Below are 27,383 nucleotides of genomic sequence, written 5' to 3' on the forward strand. Positions count from 1 at the left end.
CCATACTAAAAGCAAATACAAAAGATAAAAATATAATGGAGAAAACTACTAAGGCAATGCTGGTTTTCACTCTATTTCTTATGGCATTCCTCAAGCTCATACAGATTTCAAAGAAATTGCAGAAGGCAAAGACGTGTATGGGGACATTCCTAATGCTGCTCATATTGGAGCTGGCCGCATATCTCCATGACCAAATGGAGCTAGCATGTTTCTAAGGTGCCTAATAGAATAAGGGTGTGGTTATATAATACTAAATAATAAATGAGTCTTGAATAGGCAGTGCCCCATTTGTAGTTGTTCAGGCATCTCCGTCTACTGAAATGTAATGAGACATACTTATTGAAAAAAATGTTTCTTAGCTATATGCTACCTCTTCCACACGGACACACAATAAATTAGGACCCTGATGCAAGGGGTCATTCCAGTCACAATGCAGCTCTATATATACTATTACACACATTTTTTGAACTAAAATTGTGAGTTGAAAACACAATTTTAAAAACTGAAATTATGCCTTCAACTCACAATTTCAAATCAAAAAAATAAGTGTGTAACAGTTTGTGTGTAATAAACACTACTCTTGACATATAGTCAAGGATAAAATCTAGACTATACCAGGATAGCAAGACAGTTAAACAAACCAACTCCAAACACAATTCTAATTCAACCGAGCTCAAAACTAATGATAGGAACAAACTAATAATAAGGGATCACTAATTTCTCTTCCAAATTCTTTGAGTAAAAGAGCACTTGAAGAATAGGTGATCTCTCAGAACAGGAGATACAAAGCACACATAACAAGTCCTGCGCCCAATTCCTCATTTAGCCAATCTCTCTTTAGTAGATAATCTATTCTCCATTGCCATCCAACTTATAAAAGTATACCTTGGTACAGCTCTAAGAAACCAAATAATCTTCCATCATCAAACTACTAGGCGGTTCTAAATCTAGTCTTGTCCCAAGCAAGAACATGAAAAGGAACTTGATGCAAATAAGGTCCTAGAAGATTTATCCATTTCACCAATCTTTATCAATAGCAGCTTACTTTGGATGGTAATAAGGTCTTTAGATCTTGCAGCTTTCCAACACCAAGCTTTATCACGAATTTCACCGGTCATATTTTAAGTAGAGAGAACAAGATATATTATTTAAATTTTAAAAATTAAAAAAAAATTAAAAAAAAAAAAAAAAACCAAATAAACAAACAAATATAATGAGAGAATCATGGCATTATGTTTGGATAAAGGATTAGAAGACTCACCTCTTTAATGAAAATTGAAATTGAAATTCAACTTTCTTCTACCGTGACAATTTTTAAATCTAAATCTAAATTCATCTTTCTCAAATATAAAAATTATCTTTCTCATTTAACACAAAGACTCAAAGTAGTGGACCAATATTTTAAACTTAAAATAACTTTTTAAAAAACACTCACACACGACACTGACTCCTATTGCCTCTATCCCTCCACTGATTTTTTTTCACATTCTTTGGACTTTTACTTAATGAACTCTAGGTTTTTGTTGAAAACTCAAAATTTAAATATTAAGAAGAATAGTGAAAGAAAGTTGAATTTTACATTTTATTTAATTAAAGTAAATAAGGAAATGAGGTGATATACAATTTTCGAGGAATATTGCTGTACTTTTTATCCTTTTTACTTTCTTTTTTTTCAATTTATATTGAGTAATTAAACTACATACTTGAATTTACGTATATTAATCTTATAAATTTATTCTTATTAGCCATATGAAAAATAAATTGTTCATTGACATATACATTATTATATAATTGTCATTTTTTTTTTGTTAATGTCAATTAGCTAGTTTTATTTGGTATTAACTTTGCTTTTATGTTTGTCTTTTAATATTGCCCCCAAAATTAAAATCATGGCTTCTTTACTGCGAAAATGTATAAGATTTTATCTTATAACTGTAAAGTACTAAAGTGTCAAAATGAATCACATTAATAATTTATTTTCTTTCTCTCCCAATTAATTTAATTTCTTTTTAATATCTTCTTCTTATATTTTAGTAAGATTGTAAGAACACTATGAACCATTATCTCTCATTTAAAATCTCTAAACTAATAAACCATGAGGTTTTATGTTTTATAACACGTCCATTGGTATATATGCTCACATAACCCTCAAATACTCGGGGTCCCTTCTGATTGAACGGAGTTCATACCCAAGGATTGTTTCATGGAAAATTTCAACAACATTTATTACTAATTATGTTTAAAGTGAACTCCACAAGTTTTAAAAATTACAACCCTAAGGCTAAAGGAGACTTTAATTTTGGATTTCTTGCTATAAACCATACAAATGACTTCTAAAACCGTAGCACCGGATCTAACAAACATGTGTTTTTAATGCACCTCTGCTTTGAGATACGTACTCTACCAAAATATACATGCATATATTTTGGTGCATTAATTTCTTCCCAGAATTTTCAAAATTTTTATTTTTTCACGTAAAAACAATCAGAACATCCCATTCTAATAAAATAAATAAGAACATCCGATTCTTTTTTTTTTTTTTCTTTTTTTGAGGAAAAAGAACATCCCATTCTAAGAGCAAATTAATGTCATGTGGACCCATGGTTAAATCCTTGGAAACTTTTGAGTCATGAAGCCACGGATAATTTTACTAAATCATCTACTTTCATCAGACGTGCAACCTATCACTAAAAACAATAGAAGTAATCATGGCCCATGCAAGATTCAAACACCATAATTCTCATTGGACCATCATATTCAAGTTGTTAGGTTACATATATAATTAAATACTGCTTAGTTTTTCTTTATATAATAATAATAATAATAATAATAATGAGAAAAGGCTTAATTGGTCTCCGACGTAACTCAAGATTGGTCTAAATTATCACCATGAACTTGAAGATGAACAAAACATGAAAGCAAAAGAATAATGCTGCATTTTTCTTTCCTTTCTTAAAAGATGAAAATTTTAGGGATTTACATAAATTCCTAGATTTGAAAGAGGCAGAAAACATAAAGAAAAATAACAACACACGTAAAGGCAATCACACAAAACAAGAAATTAATTACATTCGGAAACTTGTCTACATCTACAAAGTTGCAATGATTTCATTACTTTTAGGGAAAATATATAAGATGCAGTAATACATTTTTTTTCTCTCTAAAACAAAATGACCAACCCTAATTTGAAGCAACAGTATTTATATCCCACATATATAGTGGATCCACAATGGACTAAAAACTATAACACTTCTATATCTTATGTGGTCAAATCATAATCTGAATCAAATATAGACTAGGCTCTATATAACCCCAAAGAAATATTAAATCAACCATCCAATATAGCTTCTTGCTTTTCTGTAATTAATTATGTAAAATTTTTGCTTTTATTGGCCTTGAAATTATGATTTCTGATACAAATTTTATTTGTAATCCGATTTCGATCTTACCGTAAAAACTTGGTTAAATAGGTCATTTTGCCTATATCACTCTTAACTCTCATATTTATGACGTGTATTCCTATATATGCTTGTATGACTGTTTTTTTTATATTAGAATATTCTCTATTTAAAATTGATTGATTTATAATTCATATTAAATTTTATAAATTTAAAGGTATTGAATGTGATGTAAAATTTGTAAATCAAACCCAAGAACTAGTTTCTAAAAATAAAATAAACCTAAGAGCTAAAATCTTAATAGTGAATTGAATATTCTCATTTCACTTGAAATTCAGAGATCATGTTTCCTACACCTAATTAACCCCTTTACTTATACTCTAATCCATCAAATTATTCCACTTAAATGTAATTTATGCTTCAAAATGAATTCGCAGCCTGATGCATTAATCATGGGGTCATGATGTGATTAATAAAGACACTAATTATAACTATTTTTGGAGAAAATTATTCAATTCTTCCAAAGTACAGTGACATGATTCTTTTTCAACTCACATAAATTGTGAATTCTAATATAAATTTAATTGGTGACGGTGAGATCCATCATTCAAGTAATTAAGAGAAGAGTATTAATAATCAGGTGGCTATACTCTAAAAGTAGTGAACATTTAGTCCACTTCACTATAGAAATTCAGAACCTGCGACCAAAACGATTAAAGAATTTATAGCCCATTCAAATTTAATTTATCAATTAAATATTACGATGGGCCGCCCATTATTTTTTTCCTAGAACAACCAAGCCTCCCATGCATAAGCCATTTTCATTCACAAACCATATATGCAAGTAACTTAAGGAACTCTCATTGTCTCGTTGTCACGACTTGCACTATAAATTCGGGTGGCCATGAAGCAATTCTCTCCACATTAAACACAAAGACAAAAAGATAAAGATATAATGGAGAAAACTACTAAGGCATTGCTGGTTTTCAGTTTATTTGTTATGGCAATTGTCATTGGTGCTGAAGGAGGAAGAGATGTGCATGCCAAAGACATATGATCAGGTCTACCAGCAGTCTCAGACTATCTGGAACTATTTAGGCTTTGGTTGGCCATTTGGCTATGCTCCTTTCTCGAGATGTGTGTTCAATTTCCCTGGTTATGGAGGCTTTCCCCTTGAAGGCTTTCCTCTTTTTGGTCCTGGTCCTGGCGTTGGTCCAGTTATTAGTAATGGAGGGGCCATGGCATATCTCCTTAATTGATCGACCAAATGGAGCAAGCATGTCATAGGGGTGTGTTTGTAGTAGTAAATAAAGAATGAACCTTTTTTTTTTTTTTTTTTTTGCTGAATAAAAGGGGGGGCGGGGGCGACCATATATGACTTACCCCCAGGGCGCACTACAAGAAAAAAGGCCTATTACAACAAGTAATATTACAACAACAAAAATAATTGGAGTAATATATATACTATTGCATCTGTGAGTTGTTTTTTGTTGTAATAGTAACTTAAATTTATTACATCAATTAAGATTGTTGTAAAAATTACCTTGTTACATCTAAATGTGTTGTTGTAATAACTAAACCTTATTTTATTTTGAAATATATTGATGCAATAAGTAACCACTTATTTCACATCAAAATATATTGTTGTAATAGATGAAAAATACACTTTTTGTTGTAATAGTAACTTAAATGTATTACATCAATTTAAGATTGTTGCAAGAATTACCTTGTCACATCTAAATGTGTTGTTGTAATAGTTAAACCTTATTTCACATCAAAAAAATGTTGTTACAATAAGTAACCACTTATTTCACATCAAAATATTTTGTTGTAATAGGTAAAACCTTGTTTCACATCAAATGAAGTTGTTGTAATAGAGGTCAAGGATGGCTTGATGCATTTGGGGGTTTAAGGCAAAAGCTGAAATTGAGGGTTTTTATATATTTAAGGCAAAAATACACTTTTGATCCCTATTTTTTGAGCCAATTTTCATTTTGGTCTCTACTTTTTTGGAGCGCCTATGTTGGTTCCTCAAAATCAAAAATCATTACCATTTTGGTCACTATTGTCATCTCAATAATGGAAATTGTCTACATAGCAAACCTTCAATCTAATTAAATTAAATAATAAAATATTTTTTTGTTGCTTTCAAAAAAAATTTTTTTGGGAAGAACACAAGAACATGTTCTTCATGTTCTTCCCCAAATCAAGACATGTCCAATTGACTCGAGAGCTCTAACGGTCGGCGATGGGTTATAGATCCCAAAAACCGGCTCCAACGATCGGCGGCGGGTTATAGATCCAATAAACCAACTTTGGTGGGTTGGTTGGCGGGTTTTCTCCTCTAAAACTCGCCTTAACCAACCTGATCGGAACCTTATGAAAATCTGGTGATTCAAGCTTTTTTTGGCAAGTTTTTGGTTAAAATACTTTAGATTTGATGAGATTTATGCCAGATTCGGGGATATCTCACTGAATCTAGTGAGATCTCAACCAGATTTGGTGGAAATCTCATTGGATTTAGTGAGATCTCAACCAGATTTGGTGGAAATCTCATTGGATTTAGCGAGATCTCACTAGATCCAGTGAGATCTCCATCAGATCTCGCAAAATTTTGTCTAAAATAAACTATTTTGGCTGGATTTTTCCACTGTGGACGGTTTGTACCGAACTGACCACTTTCTGGCATGAATCCGACCACTCTAATCTGACTCCCTCTTCGATTGGCGACAGGTTTGAACTTCCTCCACTCGATTTTGTTAGGTCGGTCACGGGTTGGGCATAAACCAGACCCAAACTGACCTGTGGACACCCCTTCAAACCCATAAACCCAATAAACAAACCAATCTCTAATGAACCCATAAACCTATAAATTTTCTTCGAAAACAAACACAAAAAACCCAAAAAATTTAGCTTAAATACAAAATAATAAATCCCAAAGCCCATATTTTCTCAAACACAAGCAAAATCATCAAATTTCAAAGTCTAGCTAGCCACACCCCGAAATCTCCAAAGACCCACAACATGCCACACCCAAAATCTCCATACTTTTTTCATGTTCTTCTTCCCTAAAACCCATGGCCAAAAACCCATTTTCCCCAAAAACCCAAGCCAAAAACCTATATTCCCTATAAATCCATGCCGAAAATCATTCTTCCCCGTAAACCCATATCTGAAAATCGATGATGTGAACTTTCTCTATCTCATGGTCTAATCCAATGGTCGAAACTCATGTTTGACGACTCATGGCCACACCCCATCAATTGAACACTATCTTATCATATTTCTCTCTATCTCTCACTCTCTAAATATGATGTAAAAAAAAAGTTAAATATTACATAAACTGTTAGGCTATGTGAAGTTTAGTTGTGTTTGATCCGGATGACAACCCGACCTGAAATGATGTTGCATGGTTTTTAATGGCAGATTTTTTGAGGCTTAGTCCATGGAGCGGAGGTTTGGGACCTATCGGCCCAAGTTGTAGCGCTCATTGTGAATCCTATGTGCAGGATATACAAACCGTTTTTTTGGTGATTAGGGTAGACACAAAATTTGACAAAACATTTCACAATTGTTGATGTGGTAAATATGATTTTCAGACCCGGATCGTTCAAACAACTTGAAAAGAGAAAGGTTCAAAGTTTTTAAGGTCGGACCAAGGTTCAACTGAGGTCGAATTGTGACAACGTTATAATTAATATTGTAAGGACTCGATTTGTAACGACCCAAAACGATACTGGGTTCGCACGTAAAGAGGCTTAAACAATATAATTTGTAGAGCGTGGGTGTTTAAGAACTAGATTAACTTTTGTGGAATGAAAAGGTTCACCCTCACGTATATTGAAGGCTCAGAGCTGGTACAACGATCGTTTTATTTTGGTAATTGGTACAGTTCTTTTTCTTTTTACGTTCTCCTTCTTTAGTCTATGCTTTTCTTTCTTTTCTTTTTTGTTCCGATCCCCCCCTCGTGCATGTTTTTCTTTCAGTTTATATACCACCCTCTGTGTTCCATCCTCACCACACATGTGTAGGTTGGGTTCGGGGAATTTCTTTCTGTCCCATCTAGCACCTCCTGGAACTTCCTATGGGCAGCTGTAAGGCTGCCTCCTTACTGTTCAGGTATCACCTCCACATTAATGTGGCCAGAGAGTTGGTTGAGAGATAATTAATACGGAGGCAACTGTAGTTATAGATATTTGTTTGCCTTTTCTTTCTTACCCTCAGTCTGTTATCCCATCTTTAGTGGTGACGTAATTCCGAGGTCCGGTTGTAATAAGACCGCGTCGTGATCGTCCTCGAACGCATACTGCCGAGGAGTATGGCGTCCTTGGACGAACATGGAACTCTACTTTCGTGACATTGACCATCACCCTCCCTCGGTAATTAACCTTATGGCCTAACCTGGCCTCCTCGAACGGATGTGCATCCTCAGATGGGCCGCAGGCCCAACGATCCTGATCTTAATGGGCCTGTTGATTGGCTGGCCCCCACAAATATAATAATTATTTAAAAGATAAATAAAATTTTGGCCCGTTTTGTAGCCCATTGTGAATCCTGTGCGCTGGATATAAAAACCATTTTTTTGGTGATTAGGGTAGACACAAAATTTGACAAAACATTTCACACTTGTTGATGTGATAAATATGGTTTTTAGACCTGGATCGTTCAAACAACTTGAAAAGAGAAAGGTTCAAAATTTTTAAGGTTGGATCAAAGTTCAATTGAGGTCGAACTGTGATAATGTTATAATTAATATAATAATTATTTAAAAGATAAATAAATATATTAAATTAGTAAAAATTGCAAAATTACCTAAAATAATCCAAATAAATATAAAGAATTATATTTCAAATACATTTCTTATGTCATAACTTCCATAATGCAAATAAAAAATATTAAATTCTAAGCATAATTGACAATCCAATATTTTCTTTTTTATGCCCATTCAACCATTTGTGAATTTAAAAGAAAAAAAAAAATACAAGTGGAGTGGGCGGACATTGGTTTGTGCCAATTAAAGAATGGGTTATATACAAAAAAGGTTCCCATAATATTTAAGAATTTTTTTACACAAAGCACAAGTGAGTAACAGTAAAGCAAACCTTTAATTAGTAGTTGAGAGTAAAACAAGGCAGTGCAATAGTGTTGAGCCGGATATTGTTGCATTATTTCGCGGGACAAGATATTAGGTAGCGGGAAAGTTTTATTTGAGAGAAAAAATAGGGGAGCGGGAAAGGTGAATTATTTTTCCAGTTTTTTCTCATCTATTCCGTTTTCCCCATATCCTCTCAGTTTCGTGTTTGTCTCCATCCATGATACCGTATCTCAATTTTGAAGTTTATCTCTACTGGCTTGAATTTGGTTTCTCTCACGCAAACAACCAGAAACGGTCCAAAAAAAAAAAAAGTTTTTTGAGAGAGGCAAAAAAAAAAAAAACGTGAGATTTGAAGGAGGCAAAGATGAGAGATTATTGAAGATTGTGATTTGAGGAGCAACAGAGGAGTTCAATCTCTTTTACTGGGTTTTCTTTGAGGAATTTCAATCTCTCATTCCGGTTGGCTTGAGAAATTTCTCTGATTTGCAGGTATAATCTTTTGCTTCTCTTTAAATTTAATTTTTATTAATTTGTTTCTAGAGAAGACTTAGCAAAAAAAAAAAAAAAAAAAACGAAATTTTACTTTGGATTTTGAGCAGTGAAGTAGAATCAAGTAGCCTGATACAAGAATATAGGTGTTGTTATTTTGGAATCTAATTTTTGAAGGTTTATTGGTGAATGTAAGGTTAAACTTGTGATTTTTTTTAAATTCAAATTATATGTGTAGTTTGAATTTATAGAATGCTCTGTGCAAAGATCTATTCTTTACACTGTTAGTGAGTGGGAAAAGATATTGTTCATGTTTTTGGAGTTATATAGTTGTTCTGTCGAATCCAACTGCATTGTAGGGATATAGTGAACTATATTTATTTATTTTTTTAACTATATAATTGGGGCTGTAATTGTGTGTGGTTTATGTGTATTGATAGGTTATATTCAAATTAATATACATGCAGAGATATATGTTTTGTTGCTTTAGAATCCAGTCTTCGAAGATTTTATTGATGAATGTATGGATTAGTAGAGTGCTCAGTCCAAAGATCTATGCTTTATAATGTGTTAGTGAGTGAGAAATGATTTTTTTTTCTCTTCATGTTTTTGGAGTTATGTAGTTGTTTTGTTGAATCCAAGTGCACTATAGGGGGTTAGTGAACTTTGTTTTTGTTTTAAATTTGAATTTTGGTTGTTTAAGTGGTTTTTTTTTTTTTTTTTGAAAACATTTAAGTGGGTTTTTAAGCATGTAGCTGTATGATTTTCTTTGCCTTTACTCACATATATTTAAGATGATTTTTGGGGCATTTGATAAATTAATAAACTTAATTGAAAAAGAAAATCACTAACTGGTTCACAAGATGTTAACTTAAATGGCATCAATGTCAAGAAAAAGTGCAACAACCAATAAACTTGTCACAATTTAGAGCTAGAAAGGTCTGTTAAATCAGACATCCATTTAAAAAAGGACAGTAAAACAATTTTCCTAAGATCTGTTTTACCCTCTCCAAATAGTCCACATAATGCACATTGGTATTGCATACCAAATATCACTGTTAAGAGGTGTAGCAAACCTCTCCTTCCAACATTCCACCAAATCAAATGATAAAGTATTATTGTGGGAATGGTCCTCTTAATCTGGGTTATCATGATATTTGCATGTCCTATTAGTTTGAGCATTCTGGCTTCAATATTATGAAGTTATTATGTTTCTAATGTTTCATGGAATTTATTATTGTAGGCTATCACTTCATCAGGAATAAAGAAAGGTGAGCTGTTTCTGGCTGATGAACCCCTTTAAAATTTATGTTTCCCACTGATGCATGCTGAGCTATATTAGACCAAATCTTGTTAGTGTAATGTACATGGTCCTTAGGCAGTCAATCAGGATATCAATGGTCACTGCTTTTTTTGTTTACTTTAATGGCATCCTAGCATTTTATATATTAATAATTCCAAGGCTTTTGCATCCTCACCAGATCACAACAAGGTAGGCAAGGGAAGATTAGAAGCTTGTCCTCAAAAGCAAGTAGTTAAGCAAGTGGACTAACACGATCAAGGTTAGTTTTTTCTTGAATGCTAGACTCTTGGATGTTGATGTTTTTGGTTGTTCTATTTTCTATATATATATATATTCTTTCTTTTTGTTTAGTTTATTGAAAGTGTCGTATATGGTGGAGACTTGCACTAGTTCACTTTAGTTTATTGCTAGTATTAGACTTGATATACTATTAAAAATAAAACTAGTATTTATTTAATGTTAACAAAATGTAAGTAAAAAAAGATATAAAATAATTATAAAAATAAAATAAAATAAAACAAATGTTACAATTGAGAAGAAAAAAAGGGCATTGCAGCCAGGGGGCCCTTGGCTCCATGCTTCTAGACTAGTCCACAAATAACACCGCCACTTGATTGATACCTTGTGAAGATAACCATTTTTTTCAAACCATAATCCAATGGGCATTGTATTGAGGTGCTCAGAGATAGTTCAGAGGTACAGAGAGAAAGTGAAAGTGATTGTCACACTCTCATTTGACCTGCTTTTTGTCAAACAGATATAGCTTTTACTTAAAAGAAGATATATCACTGTATATATATGTGTGTTAAGTTAAACTTTGTCGCATGCTTACTACCCAGCATGGAGGAATTTGAAAGTGTATATTCTGTTTGCTTATGAGCTTAATTAACATATTTTTTGGTTCATGCATGTGGAAAATGACTAAAGAAACAGATTAGATGGGGATTCTTATGTTCAAATGGTATATTTGAATTTGATTTTGCCCTTTTGGTTGTATTTAATTAACCATCCCCTTCTTTCCCTTCCCTTTTCTAACTTGAACATGCCATTTTTTGTTCTATGTGGCTTCCATCTTAGCAGCTAAAAATTGTGATTTTTTTTTGTTTGATGTGAAACAAAATAGAACCATGTAATTCATTTTATAATTATCCAAGTACTAGACAATTTAGGAACCTAAAGTCTAGAATTTATGTGTTTTTGTGTTTATTTACAGTGAAGATGTCAATAGATAAGGCTTGGATGTTTATGAAAGATAGGGGGTCACAAGAATGGCAAAATGGTATGAAAGCGTTTCTAGATATGGCTTTTGCCGAAGTAGCAGAGGCAAATACAATTCGATGCCCATGTCGTAAATGTGTTAATGTGGTTCCTAAGACACGTAATGAGGTAGCACTGGATTTGTGTAAATTTGGAATGGATCAAAACTACAAGATATGGATCCATCACGGTGAAGAGTGGTATGATGAACCATCTAATGAAAATAGTGGGGGCATAGATAATGAAAGCAATCAGGAAAGAAGTGATGATGCTAGGGCATATGAGATGATCAATAATATGATGAGAGCTGAGAACTTGGCTAGTACTACAATTGGTGGAGATGATGATTTGCATATGCGGGATAGTGAGGAACCAAATGATAATGCTAAGAAATTCTTACTATTGTTACAGGATGCGGGACAAAAGTTGTACCCTGGTTGTAAAAATTTAACAAAGTTATCATTTGTTATGAGGTTGTTTCAAATGAAGTGTCTATATGGGTGGAGTAACAAATCAGTTGAGGGATTACTTGAATTTTTAAGGTTTTCATATCCTGATGGCAATTTGGTTCCTGAGTCATTTTACAATGCAAAAAAAATGATTCGGGATTTAGGACTTGACTACGAAAAGATTGATGCTTGCATTGATGATTGTGTGTTGTATCGAAATGAGTATGCTGATTTGGAAAAATGTCCAAGATGCAAGAAGTCTAGATGGAAATCGAATGAGAGTAATGGTAATATCATTGGGAAGAAAAAGAACCACAAAAAGGTTCCTCAAAAGATTCTACGTTATTTTCCATTAACCCCTAGGCTACAAAGATTGTTTTTGACAAAAAATATAGCTTCCGAAATGAGATGGCATAAAGAGGGTAGAGTAGATGACGGTGTGTTAAGGCATCCAGCCGACTCCATGGCATGGAAACAACTAGATGAGGTTCACTCTTGGTTCGCATTAGACTCTCGTAATGTTCGACTTGGCCTTGCAAGTGATGGGTTCAACCCCTATGGGGTTATGAGTTCAAGCCATAGTACATGGCCTGTTATGTTAATTCCATATAACTTGCCACCATGGATGTGCTTGAAGCAACCTTTTTGGATAATGTCCATGATTATACCTGGTCCTACATCACCTGGAAATAACATTGACATTTATCTACAACCATTAATTGATGAATTAAATCAATTGTGGGAAAATGGTGTCGAGACATATGATGTCTCATTGGGGCAGAATTTTCGTTTGCATGCAGCAATTTTATGGACAATCAATGACTTCCCTGCATATGCAGTAATGTCTGGATGGAGCACCAAAGGAGGGCTAGCATGTCCATGTTGTCATAAGGATACGGTGTCATTAAGACTTAAGCATGGACGAAAGCATTGTTATATGGGTCATCGCAGATTTTTAGAAGCTAATCATAAATGGCGTAGGAATAAAGAAGCATTTGATAACACAAGGGAAACAAGAGAAGCACCAAAGCCATTATCAGGGGATGATGTGATTGAACAGTATAAAACTTTTGAGCAAGTGATCTTTGGCAAAACCACGGGTAAGAGGAAACGAGATCAAAAGATAAAGTGTTATAATTGGCGAAAGAAGAGTATATTTTTTGATTTACCATACTGGAAGACATTGTTACTTCGTCATAATTTGGATGTGATGCATATAGAAAAGAATATTTGTGATAGTATATTGGGAACGCTGCTTGAAATAAAAGGGAAGACAAAGGATGGCCCAAATGCACGTCATGATCTTAAAGTAATGGGAATTAGAAAAGATCTACATCCAAAACGTAAAGGTGATAAGTATATTCTTCCTTTTGCATGTTACACACTAACAAAAGATGAAAAACAAATTTTGTGCCAATTTTAAAAGATGTGAAGTTGCCTGATGCTTACGCGTCAAATATAGGGCGATGTGTAAAGATGAAAGACAACAACATAGTTGGGTTGAAAACACATGATTGTCATGTTATATTTCAACATTTACTTCCACTTGTGATACGTGGTTTATTACCGAAGAAAGTTTGTGAACCTTTAATTGCTTTAAGTCATTTCTTTGTGGAAATATGTTCAAAAGAATTAACTGTTGAAGCATTGGACCAAATAGATCATCAAATTGCAGAAACCCTCTGTAGATTGGAACAAGTATTTCCACCTTCATTCTTTGATGTTATGATGCACTTACCGATTCACCTTGCATATGAAGCTAAGGTGGCAGGACCTGTGCAATATAGGTGGATGTATCCAATTGAGAGATATTTACGCACGTTAAAAGGGTATGTGCGTAACAAAGCTCATCCAGAAGGATCAATTGCTGAAGGGTATATTTCAGAGGAATGTATGACATTTTGCTCTTAGTATTTTGATGATATGGATACAAAACTTAATCAACTAGAAAGGAATGTTGACACTTGTCCAAGTGAAGCAGCATCTGGTTTGAGTGTATTTACATTGGTTAACCATGATAGGCAAAACTGCATGTTTGAAGCTCTTTGTAATTCAGAGCTCCAAATGGCACATCATTACATTTTAACCAATTGTGAAGAAGTTTCTCCATGGGTTGAGTAAGTAATTTTATATTCATATGAAGAAATTTTTTTAAAATTTGTATTTGTTGATAATTTTTTTTATTAATATTGCCTTTATATGTACGTAGCGAACATATTAGGGAGCTTACATCAATAAACCCTCGAAATGTAGAACAAAGACACAAAGAACAATTTTCAAAGTGGTTTAAGTCTCAAGTAAGTGGATTAATTTTATACTAACATTCATGTGTCCATTTCAAAAATTTGCAATCAACTGATTGTGATTGTAATTGTGTAAATGTAGATTGAACAACTTTATGACAATCAGGATGAACGGATAAATGAACAAATTTTATCATTAGCTCGAGGGCCAGATTCTTGTGCACGAGTTTATTCTCAATACACTATTAATGGTTTCTTATTTCGTACAAAGGAAAGTGAGCAGATGTTAAAAACCCAAAATAGTGGTGTGGTTGTGAAAGGTGATGAAAGTACGGGGTATATAGATTGGTTTGGTGTCATTAAAAAGATTATTACTTTAGATTATTTGGGAAGTAATGAAGTTATTCTGTTTAAATGTGATTGGTTTGAGGTGCCACCTCAAGGTAGACACCAAAGTAGAGGGTATAAGAAGGACGTGTATGGATTTATCAATGTTGACACAACATGTCTTCACTACAAGGATGACCCTTTTATCTTAGGAATTCAAGCAGAACAAGTTTGTTATGCTAAGGATGTTGAAAATCCAAATTGGTGTTCTGTGATAAAGTTGAGACCAAGAAACCTCTTTGCTATGCCAAATAGGGAGCAAGAAGTAGATGATGAGAATGATAATTCTAATTTTGAGCCTTATGAATTGAACGAAGTTCTAAGAAGTCAACATGATATGGGTGGTAGTGAAGAAGGTTCTGAAGACATGACTAGCTGGTGTAGAAGTGATATGGAGGGATTGGGTATTGAAGTAAGTGTTGATGAAAATATTCACTTGGAAGATGACCTTTTGTCTGACAATAATGAGACTGATATCGAAGAAGACGATAATGGTAATAATAAATCAGTTGTCTTAACTTGTTTTTTTTTATTTTATTTTATATTTTTTTCCAACGTATGCAATATGATGCCTTTATGTTATGTTTTTTTTTATTATTATTATTTAATATTCTGTATATAATTTGGATATTTGATTCCATTTGAAATATATATTATGTAATTAGTTGTCAAATAATGAATGTAATTTCTTTATGTTACATTTTCCTACTGTTATCTTAAGGTCAATGTATATATGTTGGATGTGCTCTCATTCCCATTATTGTGTTATTTAGTTTAGGTATCTATATTTTGGATGGCTCCACCATCAGCATCACAGCGACGTCATCCACAGATGGTATCTTTACAACCATCTACACCATTACCACAGCTGTTGCAACCATCTAGTGAAGTTTCAATGCAAATGCCGAATGAGGCATCCTTATCTCATCTATTAGATGACCCATCCACATTACCACCTTCACAAAAATTTTACTCACATGCTCGTCGTCCACGTCCCGTGACATCAGGTTATATCATTATTTATATGATGAACTATCTCTCACATTTTTATTTCATATCACACGTGTGCTTTTTCCTCTACATTGTTCATAGAAAAAAAAACAAGCATTGTAATTTTCATTTTATGTTCTATATCATTGTAGTATCAAAGATGTTTAATGACATTATCACTCATTGTTTAGTCATTGCCACTGATTTTAGTTTTTTCTACACTTTTTGGTATAATTATAGTTCAATTTATTAGGAACCTAACAATGAAGAATAAAGACTTGAAGTTTTGAATGTTATTGTTCTTGTGCTAACTTCATTATGCAGAAACTTTCATAAAAGATTCATTATATAGAACTAGATTAGTTTAGCAAATTAATTATGAAATTACCAACAAATACTTCATTATACAGAAATTAATTACATTCACATCCAAGTAATAACTTGTATCTTGTTGGCCTCCTTGAATATTGTTTTGCTAACAATATTGAGCATTTGAAATCTTGTTATTATATTGATTTATATTTTATAACATTCATGTCTATAATGATTTTCTTGTTTTAATTTAGAATTTTTTTGTTTTTTGTTTTTGAAAAATCTGTTTTAATTTAGAAATTTTTGAATGATATATAGATTCTACACCTATGCCCAAAAAGGGTCGTGGAACTCTTAAAGGATTAAAGGTGGCTAAGAAAGCTAGTGAGACTAGTGATGGGAAATTGCCAATTACTTTTTCAAGGAAGTTTGGTGGACCTATCGACATCAATTATCGCACTTTTGTTGATTCAGTGGTTGTTCAAGTAAGACAACATTTGCCTCTTAATGTGAAGAACTGGAAGGAAATACCAGATGAGAATAAAAACATCTTGAAGGCTAAAGTTTTGGTATTTATAAAAATTATCCATTAGTTAGACTTACATATTTTTTAATAGTATTTTTTTTCTCTTTGAATAATTATATATTTATTGATTTTCAAATGTAAATGTATGTCATATTGTAATGATATTAGAATAAGTGGAGACTAGATGATAATGACGATACTCAAGCTAAAATTTTCAAGATTGCCAAAGAGAGGTATAGGGGATGGAGAGCTGATTTATCAGCAACATATAAGACATACAAACATGATAGGGAGGCTGTCATCCGAAATAAGCCTCAGGAGCTCAACATGGACGCTTGGTATGATGTGATCTCATATTTCGAGTCAGATGATTTTAAGGTAGACAATCCAAACTTTCATCTATTTATATGGTTTGTTTTTATTAGCATATGATATCATATATTGTATTATTATACAATAACTTAATAAGGTGTGTGACAAAGATGTTTATTTTAGACAATAAGTGATAGAAATGCTGAAAATCGAAGCAAGCGAGGGAGCATCCACTGTACTGGTAGCAAGTCATTTGCACAAATCAGCTTTGAAAATGTAAGATCAAATAACAACAATACTCAAAACATATAATGCTAATGCTTGTAAATGTGGGCTAATGCTTGTATTTTTTTTTTCTTAGCGTGATCCAGAAACACAAAAGGAGCCTGACGATCTTCAAATGTGGGCATTGGCCTACTGTCCAAAGGGCCAATGGGCTCATGATACTCCAAAACATGTATATGTAAGTATATTATTTTTGTGTATTTAGTTCAAAGATTAACTATATTTCTGTTCACTTGACTAAAAACATAAATTTGTGTTTGTAAATAGGAGGAAGCAAAAGAAAAAATTGCTGAAATGGAAGTGAATGAAGATCGAACATTATCTAGTAGTGAGCGGGATACAATATTCCAATCAGTTGTCTCCATGTCAGGCTCCAAGTCAAGCTCCAAGTCAAGATATGTCCTTGGTCGAGGATACATGGCAAAGCTTCCAACTTCTACAGAGCGTGTCCGCAATGAACTTAATAGTGAAGTTCAATCTATGAAGAGTCAATTAGATGCAGAACGCGCTGAGAGGGTAGCTGAACGTGCAGAAATGGAAGCAAAATTTGAAGCAGAACGCACTAAGAGGGCGGCTGAACATGCAGAAATGGAAGTACAATTTCAAAGACTCCGACAGACTATGCGTGAGGAATTTCTGGCAATACTAGCTAACCAATCTCAGGTACACCTATCTTATATAAATTTTTGGTGGGTTGTGGAAGTAGGTCGTTTTGTTGATGGTGGTTGTTGACAATATATATATATATATATATATATATGGTTATGTAGTTTCATATAGTTTCTTTTCATTGAGTAAAAATTCTGTTTTGGTGAGTTGATTGTCTAACTTTTTGGCAACTTATTTTTGTGCAAGCATGTGGTATCAATCTGTTCAGGTTTGAATGTTTTGATTGAGTTAAAAATACTGTTTTGCTGAATTGGTTTTCTGACTATTTGGCAACTTTTTTCTGTGCAAGCATGTGGGATTAATCTATTCGAGTTGGAAGGACTAAATTGTTTTACTTGTTCAAATTGGATTAAAGGCTTCTTGTTGTTGTTGTTGTATATGATCACTCTTGTGTTTACATTTGTCTCATTGTTGGTAGATGCAATACTTGCTTTCAATATCTATTTTATGTGAAGAATCAGTAGCACTGGACATCATGTTTTTCAATCGGTGAACTTCGTTTTCCTAGTGGCAAACAAAAAACAATCATTAGTACTAGAAAACATTCCATAACTTAGTTCAAGGGATAATACTTATTCCATATAAACTGTTTTAAATATAACCCAAAAAACAATTGAAACCCGATTTCAATTATTGTTACATAGTTCAAGAGGGTTTATATGCACTAACTTCCATAATGACATTTACTCCATGCTCTAGGCCCCAACCCTATATGCGTATCTTCATCAAGATTTCACTCTTGTGTTTACATTTGTCTCATTGTGGGTATCTTTAGGTATTTTCTGGAGCTCATGTCATGGTTTTAAATGGAATTTTTGTGATAATTTCTATGCTTAGAACTTACCAGTAATAGAGTGTTATAAATTTGGTCCTCAATTTATACTTATTTATTTGTTTTTTTTTTTCAATTGTATAGGGTGGAGGCCAATGAAGTGGTTGTGAAGCATGCATGGATATCACTTTCTGAAGGGAACTTTTCTTACATGTTGCATATATATTTGTGTATATTTACTTTTGAAATTATGTGTTTGATCGTAATTAACTAAACGAGTTATGTGTATATTTGTGTTCTTGGACATATCAATTTGATGGAGTACTTTGACTTTTGCATTTATTTAATTTGTATCTTTAAATTTTAGTTCTTAAATTTTTGTTTTATACTATCTTATAATGCGTATATTGCAAGATAGGGTAATAGACAAATTATTTTAAAAAAAAAAAAATCAACCTATTGCAACAAGGTTGTTTGTTGTAATAAGTTATGACATTTTTCACAAAACCTTTGAAGCAATAAGCTATTGCCACAAAGTTATTTGTTGTAATAAAGAAGTTATTGCATCAACTTGTTTGTTGCAATATTTAGGATTTATTGCATCGATATTTTTTTGTTGTATAAACCTATTGCCTCGGAGTTTATTACAACGGCTTGCAACAACTTTTTAGTCGTTGCAATAATAACTTATTGCAACGACTTTGTAGTTATTGCAACGATTTTTTCCGTTGTAATAGACCTTTTTTCTTGTAGTGGCGTGACCTAATAGGGGCACCCCCCGCTAGGGAATGTTGGATTGAGCCATAACTACTGTGACCGGGACGCCACAGACCTCACCCTAGCACCCCAAGAGAGCTAGAGTGTGGGGCGCATTGCATGCCATAAATCCCCCCCCCCCAACATGGTACCCGCCACGACTCAAACATGGGACCATGAGCATGCACGCGGGATCCCACACCGCTGGGCCACCCCTCTTGGGGTAAATAAAGAATGAACCTGTGTGTTTGGTCAGTCATCTCGGTCATAAGGGTGTGTTTATAATAGTGAATTAATAAAGAATGAACCTTTGTGTTTGTTCAGTCATCTCAGTCTATACATGTGGCTAGTACTGATATGTAATGATACATATGTACTGAAATAAATCTGCTTTACTTATCCAAAACCAGAAATAAATTATTTAGCTTTTGTTACCTCTTCCATACATGATAACGCAATGGACCATTTATGTCATAATGTAGCTCAAAGCATATATAGCCAACTATCGATATTTGGAATTAGGATCGGCTATATTTCTTACTATTACATGGACAAAATGGGCTTTTGTCCTTTTCCACAAAACTAATTAGCCTTTTGCCCTTCTTCCCAAACTAAATAGGGAAATACCCTTCTTTTGAAACTCGACTTTCTCAAAATCGAGTTAAAAAAAAAAAAAAAAAATTCTAAAGCCCTATAGTGACGTTTTTAAGGACCTATAGTGACGTTTTAAGAACCTATAGTAACGTTTTATAACTTGATATTCACAAAATCGAGTTATAGGCAATAAAATTGCCTATAACTCGATTTTATGGATATCAAGTTATGAAACGCCACTATAGGTCCTTAAAAACGTCACTATAGGTCCTTCAAAACGTCACTATAGGGTTTAACTCGATTTTGAAAAAGTCGAGTTTCAAAAGAGGGGCATTTCCCTATTTAGTTTGAGAAGAAGGGCAAAAGGCTAATTAGTTTTGTGGAAAAGGGCAGAAGCCCATTTTGTCCCTATTACATCCATAATGGAGTTCTAAAACATTGACTATCTCCCTTTTACTTAGTATCTATACAAATTATTAGTAGCGTGACAAAATTTAATATATTCATTTTAAAATAAATAATCAGAAATTTATAAATTTTAGAGTAAAGTTATCCCAACAACTCTAAAATATCCTAATTTATGCTTTTATACCATCAAAATCAATGGAGAAATTCGCTCCCACTTTGACCGGTATATATGCAGACTGGACTTCTTGTACAATTATGTGAGAAGATTATTTATAAAACATGCACTTATGTGGGAATATAAAAGGATTAGGTTAATGTTAATTTGCACACAACTTGTTGCACACATTTGTACACATAATTTTAGAAATTAGGTGTTCAAAACTTGATTTTAGTCATAATTTTGAAATCGTAAATTGTATCTTGAACACATGATTTCACAAGTTAAATGAAATTATGTTTAGATTCTTTAGAACACAATTTCAGCTAAAGTGGTATACACATTATGTACACAATGTGTGTAATAATTAACGCTTAAAGAATTAATAAATAATACAATCAACTTCTTTTCATTTTATTTTTTTCTATTTTCAATCGAATTATTTGTAGCTTAATACTCAATCAATTCCTTTAAAAAAATAGATTATTTATCAATCAAGAGTAGCAAAGGCAAGAACTACTTTAGTCTGAGCCATTGATATATACATAATTATATTTAATCACTCCCAAGATTTGGAAGTTTGTTCTAAGAAACCAAAAAGTAAAATGGTTTATTTTGCCTAATACCTATGACCCTCCCAGAACTAAAATGTAAAAACAAAAAATAACTTTTTACCTTTAACAAATCTCTAAAATATTGCTCATAAAAAATAAAAATTTCCAAAAATTTAATATCAAAATGATCAGAAGTGTTGTAGCTGCTGCTTGCCACTAGTCCTGAGCTCATCCACAACCTCTAATTAATATTTGCTCTATTCTTAATTCTTCACTTTCACCAAGCAAAAGATTAAAATTGAGGAAGTGGCGAAAATTTACCGACCCGTCTTCTTCCATATATATCTGTACGTGTATAGAGATTACAAATCTGATGATTTCTACAATCAGTTACAGATGCTATCTAAAACAAAAAGTGCTAAATGAGATAATGGACATCTAAGTTTAGCTTTATGATTGAATAAGATTAAGAAAAGATGAGATTTGCATAATAGACCTCTATATATCATCAGCTTGTGATAATCTGATGAAGTTAATCTGTGACTGTTTACCATAACACTATATTGTAGTTTGTTTTTTCTTTATTTTTTTTAGTTTCTATTTCTTCATTTCTAGAGAATGTTTTGGGTGTACATGCATGTATCAAAAAGCATTCATGAGGGCGGATAAAGTTAGAATAAGATTGAGTTTGAACAACAACGAAGCCAGCTTGCTTCACAAGTTCACATATCCCACACGCATCCTTCAATTAATTATTGGCAAAACAAGGAAACCAATATGTTCCAGAGTTCAGAAGTTCTGCACAGACGAAACCATGGCTTAATAATCTGCTGTGAGGCCATGGCTAACCTTCTGTCTCCACCTACTGATCCCCTAAACTTTTAAAGAGTCCGATCCTTCACAGAATTCCCACTTAAAACGAAATGCTTAAAAAAAATTCACAGGTTGAGCCATTTAATACATGGGGTCATAAGGCCGAATAAGTTACCAAGTATTACCATTTGTGGCCATCAGAATAAGAGCATCCACAGCAGTGGAGCTAAAAATTTAGCTTTTTAGCTCCACCAAAAGTTACTTTATCTATTTTACCTACACACATGCTGCAGCAGTGGATTTATTTTAGCTTTCAACACAATAAAATAATATAAACATCACAATAAAATAATATATCCACTACAATAAAATAATATATTTACTACAATAAACAACAATTACAACCACTCGCAACCACCACCGCTACCGCTACCGCCGCTACCATCGCTACCGCCACCCGCAACCGCCACCGCTACCGCAACCGCCACCCACAACTGCCACCGCTACCGCAACCGCCACCACTACCGCCACCAACTCTTCCACCACCACCGCAATCGCTACTCAAAAAATTTACCAACGGTGAACAGTGAGTCTAAGAATACATTAAAAAAAAAATTAATATTTTTTTTCTCTCTCTCTCAATAAATATTAAAAAAAAAACCCCTATTTCCTCAGTTCTATCATCTCTCTCTCTCTCTTCAGTCACCGGTCTCAACTCTCTCTTTTTCTCCCTCTCTCAGATCAGCTCTATCTTTCTCCCTCTCTCATATTAGCTCTCTCAAACCTTGCTCTGTGTAGATCAACGATGGCTGAGCATGGACCCACCTTGCTCTGTGTAGATCAACAATGGCTGAGCATGGTGGGTCCATGGAGGTGTCCTTACTCCGTGTAGATCGGCGGTGGTTGAGCATGGTGGGTCCATAGAGGTGCTGTGGTTTAGGTTCGTTCGTTTGGGTCCGTGGATTTGGTCTGTGGAATGGGTCTAGGTCCGTGTAGATCGGTGGTGGGTTTGCTCATCGGTGGGGTTTTTTTTTTTTTTTTTTTTGAGATGGGTTTGGTGATTGGTGGTAGTGGGTTGATGGTGTTGGTTTTGATTTTGGTTGTGTTGATGGTGGTGTGGGTTTAATGGGTTTTGGGGTTGCTTTGTTGTTGTTGGTGGTGGTTCATGGTGGATTTGTTGGGGTGTGTGTGGTGGTGAGGTGGTGGGTGGCTGAGCTCCTCTTTCTCATGTGGTGGTTGCTGGAGAGATAGAGACAAAGAAGAGAGGAAAGACAGAGATGGGAGAAGATGTGGTGGTGGTGGTGGGGGTTGCCGTGGTCGGAGTTGGGTCTGTGGCGGCGTAGGTCGACGGCGTGGGTTAAGGGGGCGGCGGCGTGAGAGGTCTGAAATTGAGAGAGGGAGTTGAGAGATTGTGAGAGTTCTGAGAAAAAAAAATAATAATAATAATATTTTAATCGAACTGGGAGTAAAATAATTTTTTTTTTGTTTAGCTCTCATGAACAGTGCACATCTAAAGATAGATGTGCACTGTAGCAGTGGAGCTAAAAAAAAATAGATTTAGCTCCACTGCTGGAGCATCATTTTAGTGTTAGTGTAGCTATAATATAGCATTATAGCATTATAGCTACACTGCTGCAAATGCTCTAACCTAATATCAAAACGAATTAAGTAAATAATGGGCCATGCAAAATTAACGCCATGTTTCACCGGCCACCTAATTGTATCAACAACAATCCAAGCGGCCTCATTCATACACCATTTAATTGCGTTGCCTTACCATGTCTCAAAAGTTGCCCCAATTAATACAACATATAGAGACACAGTTTAACCCAAAAGGCCTAAGCCCAATGGGTATGTGTTCAATTATGTTATATTAACCACTCATTCTTCTTATATTTATTCAATGTGGGACTTTACTCACATGTGTAATCTAACAAATCTCCCCCTCACGTGTGAGTCTGCCTCTTTATGGGCTTCAAGACCTCTTTATGGGCCATGAATAAGTCCTACTCACTCCCCCTTGCCTAATGGCTTTTCACTTCATCAGCGCGTCATCCATGGGTCTCTCATACGCTATTTATGGGAACCATGTGTCAACCCCGCACGCACATCCATGGAAACCCCGTACGTCCATGTCCATAGGAACCTCGCACCACACCATTATTTAACACCATTAGCAATATTCCTTTGTTGGGCTTTTTTTTCTTTTTTCTTCTCCAGGATCTTTATGTGTGGGCCATTTAGGCTTTCTCTATCCCCGCTGGGTAGGGACCATGAACACCTCACTACCTTCGCTGCATACCACCATGGGCTCTAATACCACTTGTCGAGGGAATAAACACTTTGGAGAGCTTCCTTTAGTAATTAATATAACATATAGAGACACACTTTAACCCAAAAGGCCTAAGCCCAATGGGTATGTGCTCAATTATGTTGTATTAACCACTCATTCTTCTCATATTTATTCAATGTGGGACTTCACTCACACGTGTAACCCAACATTCTCTTCCATCGAAAACACAGAGACTAAAATAGAGCTTACTATGGAGAGCAGTAGTACCACTAAAGTATCGTTTATTCTCATTTTCTTCCTCGTGGCATTTCTTGTAAGAACTAAAGGAAGAAATGAAGTGCCATTGAAAAATGAGAACTGCCAAACTCAGCATTTCTTGGGTGGGCCTTTTGTTGGATGCCCTTCCTATGCGCCGAGGTTTGGATTCACATGTTGTATTTTCATTCCTATTGGGCCTAATCCTGGTGGTCCTAATCCTGGAGGACCTAATCCTAATGGCCCTAATCCTAGCGAACCTAATCTTGGCGAATCATATCATGGTGGATCATTTGGCTTTGGTCTTGGAGGAGGCAATCCTAGTCTTGGAGGACCTAATCCTGGCAGGCCTAATCCTAGTAAATCGTATGGCTTTGGTCCTAGAGGAGGTAATCCTGGTTCTAGAGGAATCCCAACCCTTGGTGGGCCTAATCTTGAAGGACCCAATCCTGGGGGGCCTAATCCTAGCGGATCTAGACCTAGCAGGCCTAATCTTGGCAGATCGTATGGCTTTGGTCCTGGAGGAGGCATTCCTGGTTCTAGAGGAATCCCAAACCCTGGTGGACCCAACCCTAGTGGGCCTAATCCTGGAGAACCCAATCCTGGTGGACCTAGTCCTAGTGGACCTAGTCCTGGTGGATCGTATGTCTTTGGTCCTAGAGGAGGCATTTCTAGTTCTAAAGAAATCCCAAAACCCTGGTGATCTCAATCCTAGTGGGCCTAATCTTGGAGGACCTAGTCTTGGTAAGTCATATGGCTTTGGCCCTGGAGGAGGTATTCCTAGTTTTGGAGGAATCCCAAGCCCTAGTAGGCCTAATCCTAGAAGGCCTAATCCTAGGGGATCTAATGGTTTTGGTCCTAGAGGAGGCAATCCTAGTTCTGGAGGAACCCCAAACCCTAGCAAACCAAATCCTAATGGACCATATGGTTTTGGTCCTTGAGGTATCTCAAACCCCAGTGGGTCAAAACACAAAGGTGCAAAGCATCATTCCTAAAGCCAATGATGGGACAAATGGCAAATCTCCATAACTAAAATAATATCCTCGTCCTATCTGATACATGTCTTTATGTAAGATAATAAAATCAAAACCAATATACATATCCATATATCCTTCATATAAAATAAGGACACTTACATACGGTTCAGCTGTTGTGGGAATGTGTTATCTTTGTGTTTTCTGCCATGTAATGGCATGGTAATGAAAGTGATTTTGAATCTTTTAATATATTTTTAAAACTCTCTCTATCTTTCTCTCTCTCAAACTAAGTTGAGACCCATTAATGAAGACATTTTTTGCATTATGGATTTAAGTTTTATCATATCCAGAAAAAAATAAATAAAGAAATAAATCTCATAAAGAAATAAGTAGGCTCTGAACACTCAATCAAGACATGGGACCAATTTTTATGATAAATTATCCAAACGGAATTTTTTGTAAAAATAGTTGGTAGAAATAAGCTTATAATAAGACATGACAGAAAGTTGTGATACTTTAGACAATGAATGACTCCAGAAAAATTATGTGCTTCCATGATTGGTTTTTACACTCAAGTCATCGACCACATCAAGGATCCGTATAATTCCATTGGCTAAACTCCTCTATAGTCTAGTTTTGGCCAGTTTCATGTAACAAGGACACCGCATCTATAGTTAATTTAGTGACTTTGAACTATATTGTCTGTTATTAGACGACCTTATTTTGGGCTAACGCCTGTGTTAAATGGTGTCAAATGTTTCTTCTATTGGTAGCAGGAAAAAAAAGTAATTTTAAAAATAAAAATAAAAAATCCCACCAAGATTATATCCACAGGTTGTGGCCCTTAAATTTTTAGAAGCATGGATATTCCATCTCCTTTGAACTCTTTGCTTCAAACTCTCTAATTAGTTGAGTTAATTATGATCAAGAATTTGACCTTCAGCTAGCCTTCTATATATATATATATATATATATATATATATATATATATATATATATATATATATATTGAGAAATAAACTAACTGCTAAATATACACACTTAATTACACTTTCTCACTAAGCTCAAACACATTACTTAATCCAAAGTACCACTACAAAATGCCCTAGATAGCCTTCTATATTGATCTAGGTGTTTTGTCTCAACAATCAAAGCAAAAGTTTTTTTGCGCATTCAACTGCAAGTTGTTTGGATTCTCTCATATCAATAATGGTTGAATTTCTTATAAGTTTTAATCATCACATTTAGCATGTTCTATATTGCTTCAAAATTCGAATATAGTCTAGGGTGATCTCTATAGAAGGAAGTTCACAGAACTACAATAGGAAAAAAAAATGTTGATTATTATCATGTTTAGCATGGAAGTCTTGCACCCTTGTCTTTCCGGATGACATGGGTGATAAATTACCTAAGCCCATGTTAAATATACATGGAAGAAAATTGTCGATATGCAACTTGTTGCCCGAGTCCAAATCAAGGTTGTCCAATGCACACCCAAACCTAAGAGTCCACCCAACTCAAACGTACCCAAGTTGACTACCACTCAATTCAAGTGTAAATAGTTAGTCAACGACAAGTTCTCATCCATGTAACCAAATGATCTCAAGACAAATGGCGTGAATCTAGAAACTCGATTAATCCAACCCCATGTAACCAAATGATCTCAAAACAAATGGCGTGAATCTAGAAACTCGATTAATCCAACCCACCTAAAATTGTCAATTTTTAAAACTACAAATTCTTTAATAAATGTTTTAATATAAAAATTTAGAATAAAGTCAAAAGTGGGTTTAAGTTTAACAATAACTTTTTATCAAAAACTGGCAAAAACATTAAATTGGAAACTACCATTAACTTGAGGGATTAGGGACTAAATTATCAAGAATGAAACTTAGGAGATAAAAATAATAATTCACCAAATTTATAAAATGTAATTTGAATTTTTGCCCCAAAAAAAATTAATAATAAATTCCAATCTCTAGAACAGGTCATACAATTTTTCAATCATCTTAATTCACCGAAATCCAGTTTATCAACTCTAGCCCTCACCAACTTTGCCATACAAATGACCAACTCGTTAGTTGTTTTC

At 34.3% G+C, this 27,383-nt stretch overlaps 3 protein-coding genes across 5 annotated transcripts; all 3 read left to right on the plus strand.

Annotated features, from left to right (window-relative positions):
* The first annotated feature begins 8,559 nt into the window (after nucleotides 1-8,559).
* Nucleotides 8,560-18,829, plus strand: LOC126699145 (uncharacterized). 3 transcript variants are annotated; one of them, XM_050396788.1, is made up of 10 exons: nucleotides 8,560-8,982; nucleotides 10,226-10,253; nucleotides 10,464-10,544; nucleotides 15,395-15,628; nucleotides 16,242-16,492; nucleotides 16,618-16,827; nucleotides 16,945-17,037; nucleotides 17,123-17,224; nucleotides 17,314-17,709; nucleotides 18,632-18,829. In XM_050396788.1, exons 4-10 carry the CDS (start codon nucleotides 15,415-15,417, stop codon nucleotides 18,644-18,646), a joined length of 1,281 nt encoding a protein of 426 aa, XP_050252745.1. In that variant the 5' UTR covers nucleotides 8,560-8,982; nucleotides 10,226-10,253; nucleotides 10,464-10,544; nucleotides 15,395-15,414; the 3' UTR covers nucleotides 18,647-18,829. The 3 variants fall into 3 exon arrangements, with proteins under 3 accessions (XP_050252745.1, XP_050252746.1, XP_050252748.1); XM_050396789.1 differs by having other exon boundaries at nucleotides 15,400-15,628; XM_050396791.1 differs by lacking the exons at nucleotides 8,560-8,982; nucleotides 10,226-10,253; nucleotides 10,464-10,544 and adding an exon at nucleotides 14,997-15,115.
* Nucleotides 11,504-15,399, plus strand: LOC126701217 (uncharacterized). The gene is made up of 6 exons (XM_050399326.1): nucleotides 11,504-13,340; nucleotides 13,622-13,865; nucleotides 14,013-14,108; nucleotides 14,201-14,288; nucleotides 14,377-15,115; nucleotides 15,395-15,399. The coding sequence occupies exons 1-6, from the start codon at nucleotides 11,504-11,506 to the stop codon at nucleotides 15,397-15,399; spliced, it is 3,009 nt and encodes a 1,002-aa protein (XP_050255283.1).
* Nucleotides 18,830-24,312: 5,483 nt separating the features above from the next.
* On the plus strand, nucleotides 24,313-25,258 carry LOC126701218 (uncharacterized). Its single transcript, XM_050399327.1, has 2 exons — nucleotides 24,313-24,959; nucleotides 25,033-25,258. Exons 1-2 carry the CDS (start codon nucleotides 24,313-24,315, stop codon nucleotides 25,256-25,258), a joined length of 873 nt encoding a protein of 290 aa, XP_050255284.1.
* Nucleotides 25,259-27,383: the final 2,125 nt, after the last annotated feature.

Source organism: Quercus robur, chromosome 9, assembly GCF_932294415.1.
Source record: "Quercus robur chromosome 9, dhQueRobu3.1, whole genome shotgun sequence".
In the NCBI taxonomy this organism is placed as follows: Eukaryota; Viridiplantae; Streptophyta; class Magnoliopsida; order Fagales; family Fagaceae; genus Quercus; species Quercus robur.

What these genes read in the sequence shown, in the direction of transcription:
- LOC126701217 (XM_050399326.1), top strand. Translation starts at nt 11,504, where the DNA reads ATGTCAATAGATAAGGCTTGGATGTTTATGAAAGATAGGGGGTCACAA. An exon ending in GAAGGATCAATTGCTGAAGG is followed by an intron (nt 13,866 to 14,012) that starts GTATATTTCAGA and finishes TAACCATGATAG; the next exon opens with GCAAAACTGCATGTTTGAAG. An exon ending in CAAAGTGGTTTAAGTCTCAA is followed by an intron (nt 14,289 to 14,376) that starts GTAAGTGGATTA and finishes GTGTAAATGTAG; the next exon opens with ATTGAACAACTTTATGACAA.
- LOC126699145 (XM_050396788.1), top strand. Translation starts at nt 15,415, where the DNA reads ATGGCTCCACCATCAGCATCACAGCGACGTCATCCACAGATGGTATCT. An exon ending in CACAAATCAGCTTTGAAAAT is followed by an intron (nt 17,038 to 17,122) that starts GTAAGATCAAAT and finishes TTTTTTTCTTAG; the next exon opens with CGTGATCCAGAAACACAAAA. An exon ending in ATACTCCAAAACATGTATAT is followed by an intron (nt 17,225 to 17,313) that starts GTAAGTATATTA and finishes GTTTGTAAATAG; the next exon opens with GAGGAAGCAAAAGAAAAAAT.
- LOC126701218 (XM_050399327.1), top strand. Translation starts at nt 24,313, where the DNA reads ATGGAGAGCAGTAGTACCACTAAAGTATCGTTTATTCTCATTTTCTTC. An exon ending in GGACCTAGTCCTGGTGGATC is followed by an intron (nt 24,960 to 25,032) that starts GTATGTCTTTGG and finishes TCTCAATCCTAG; the next exon opens with TGGGCCTAATCTTGGAGGAC.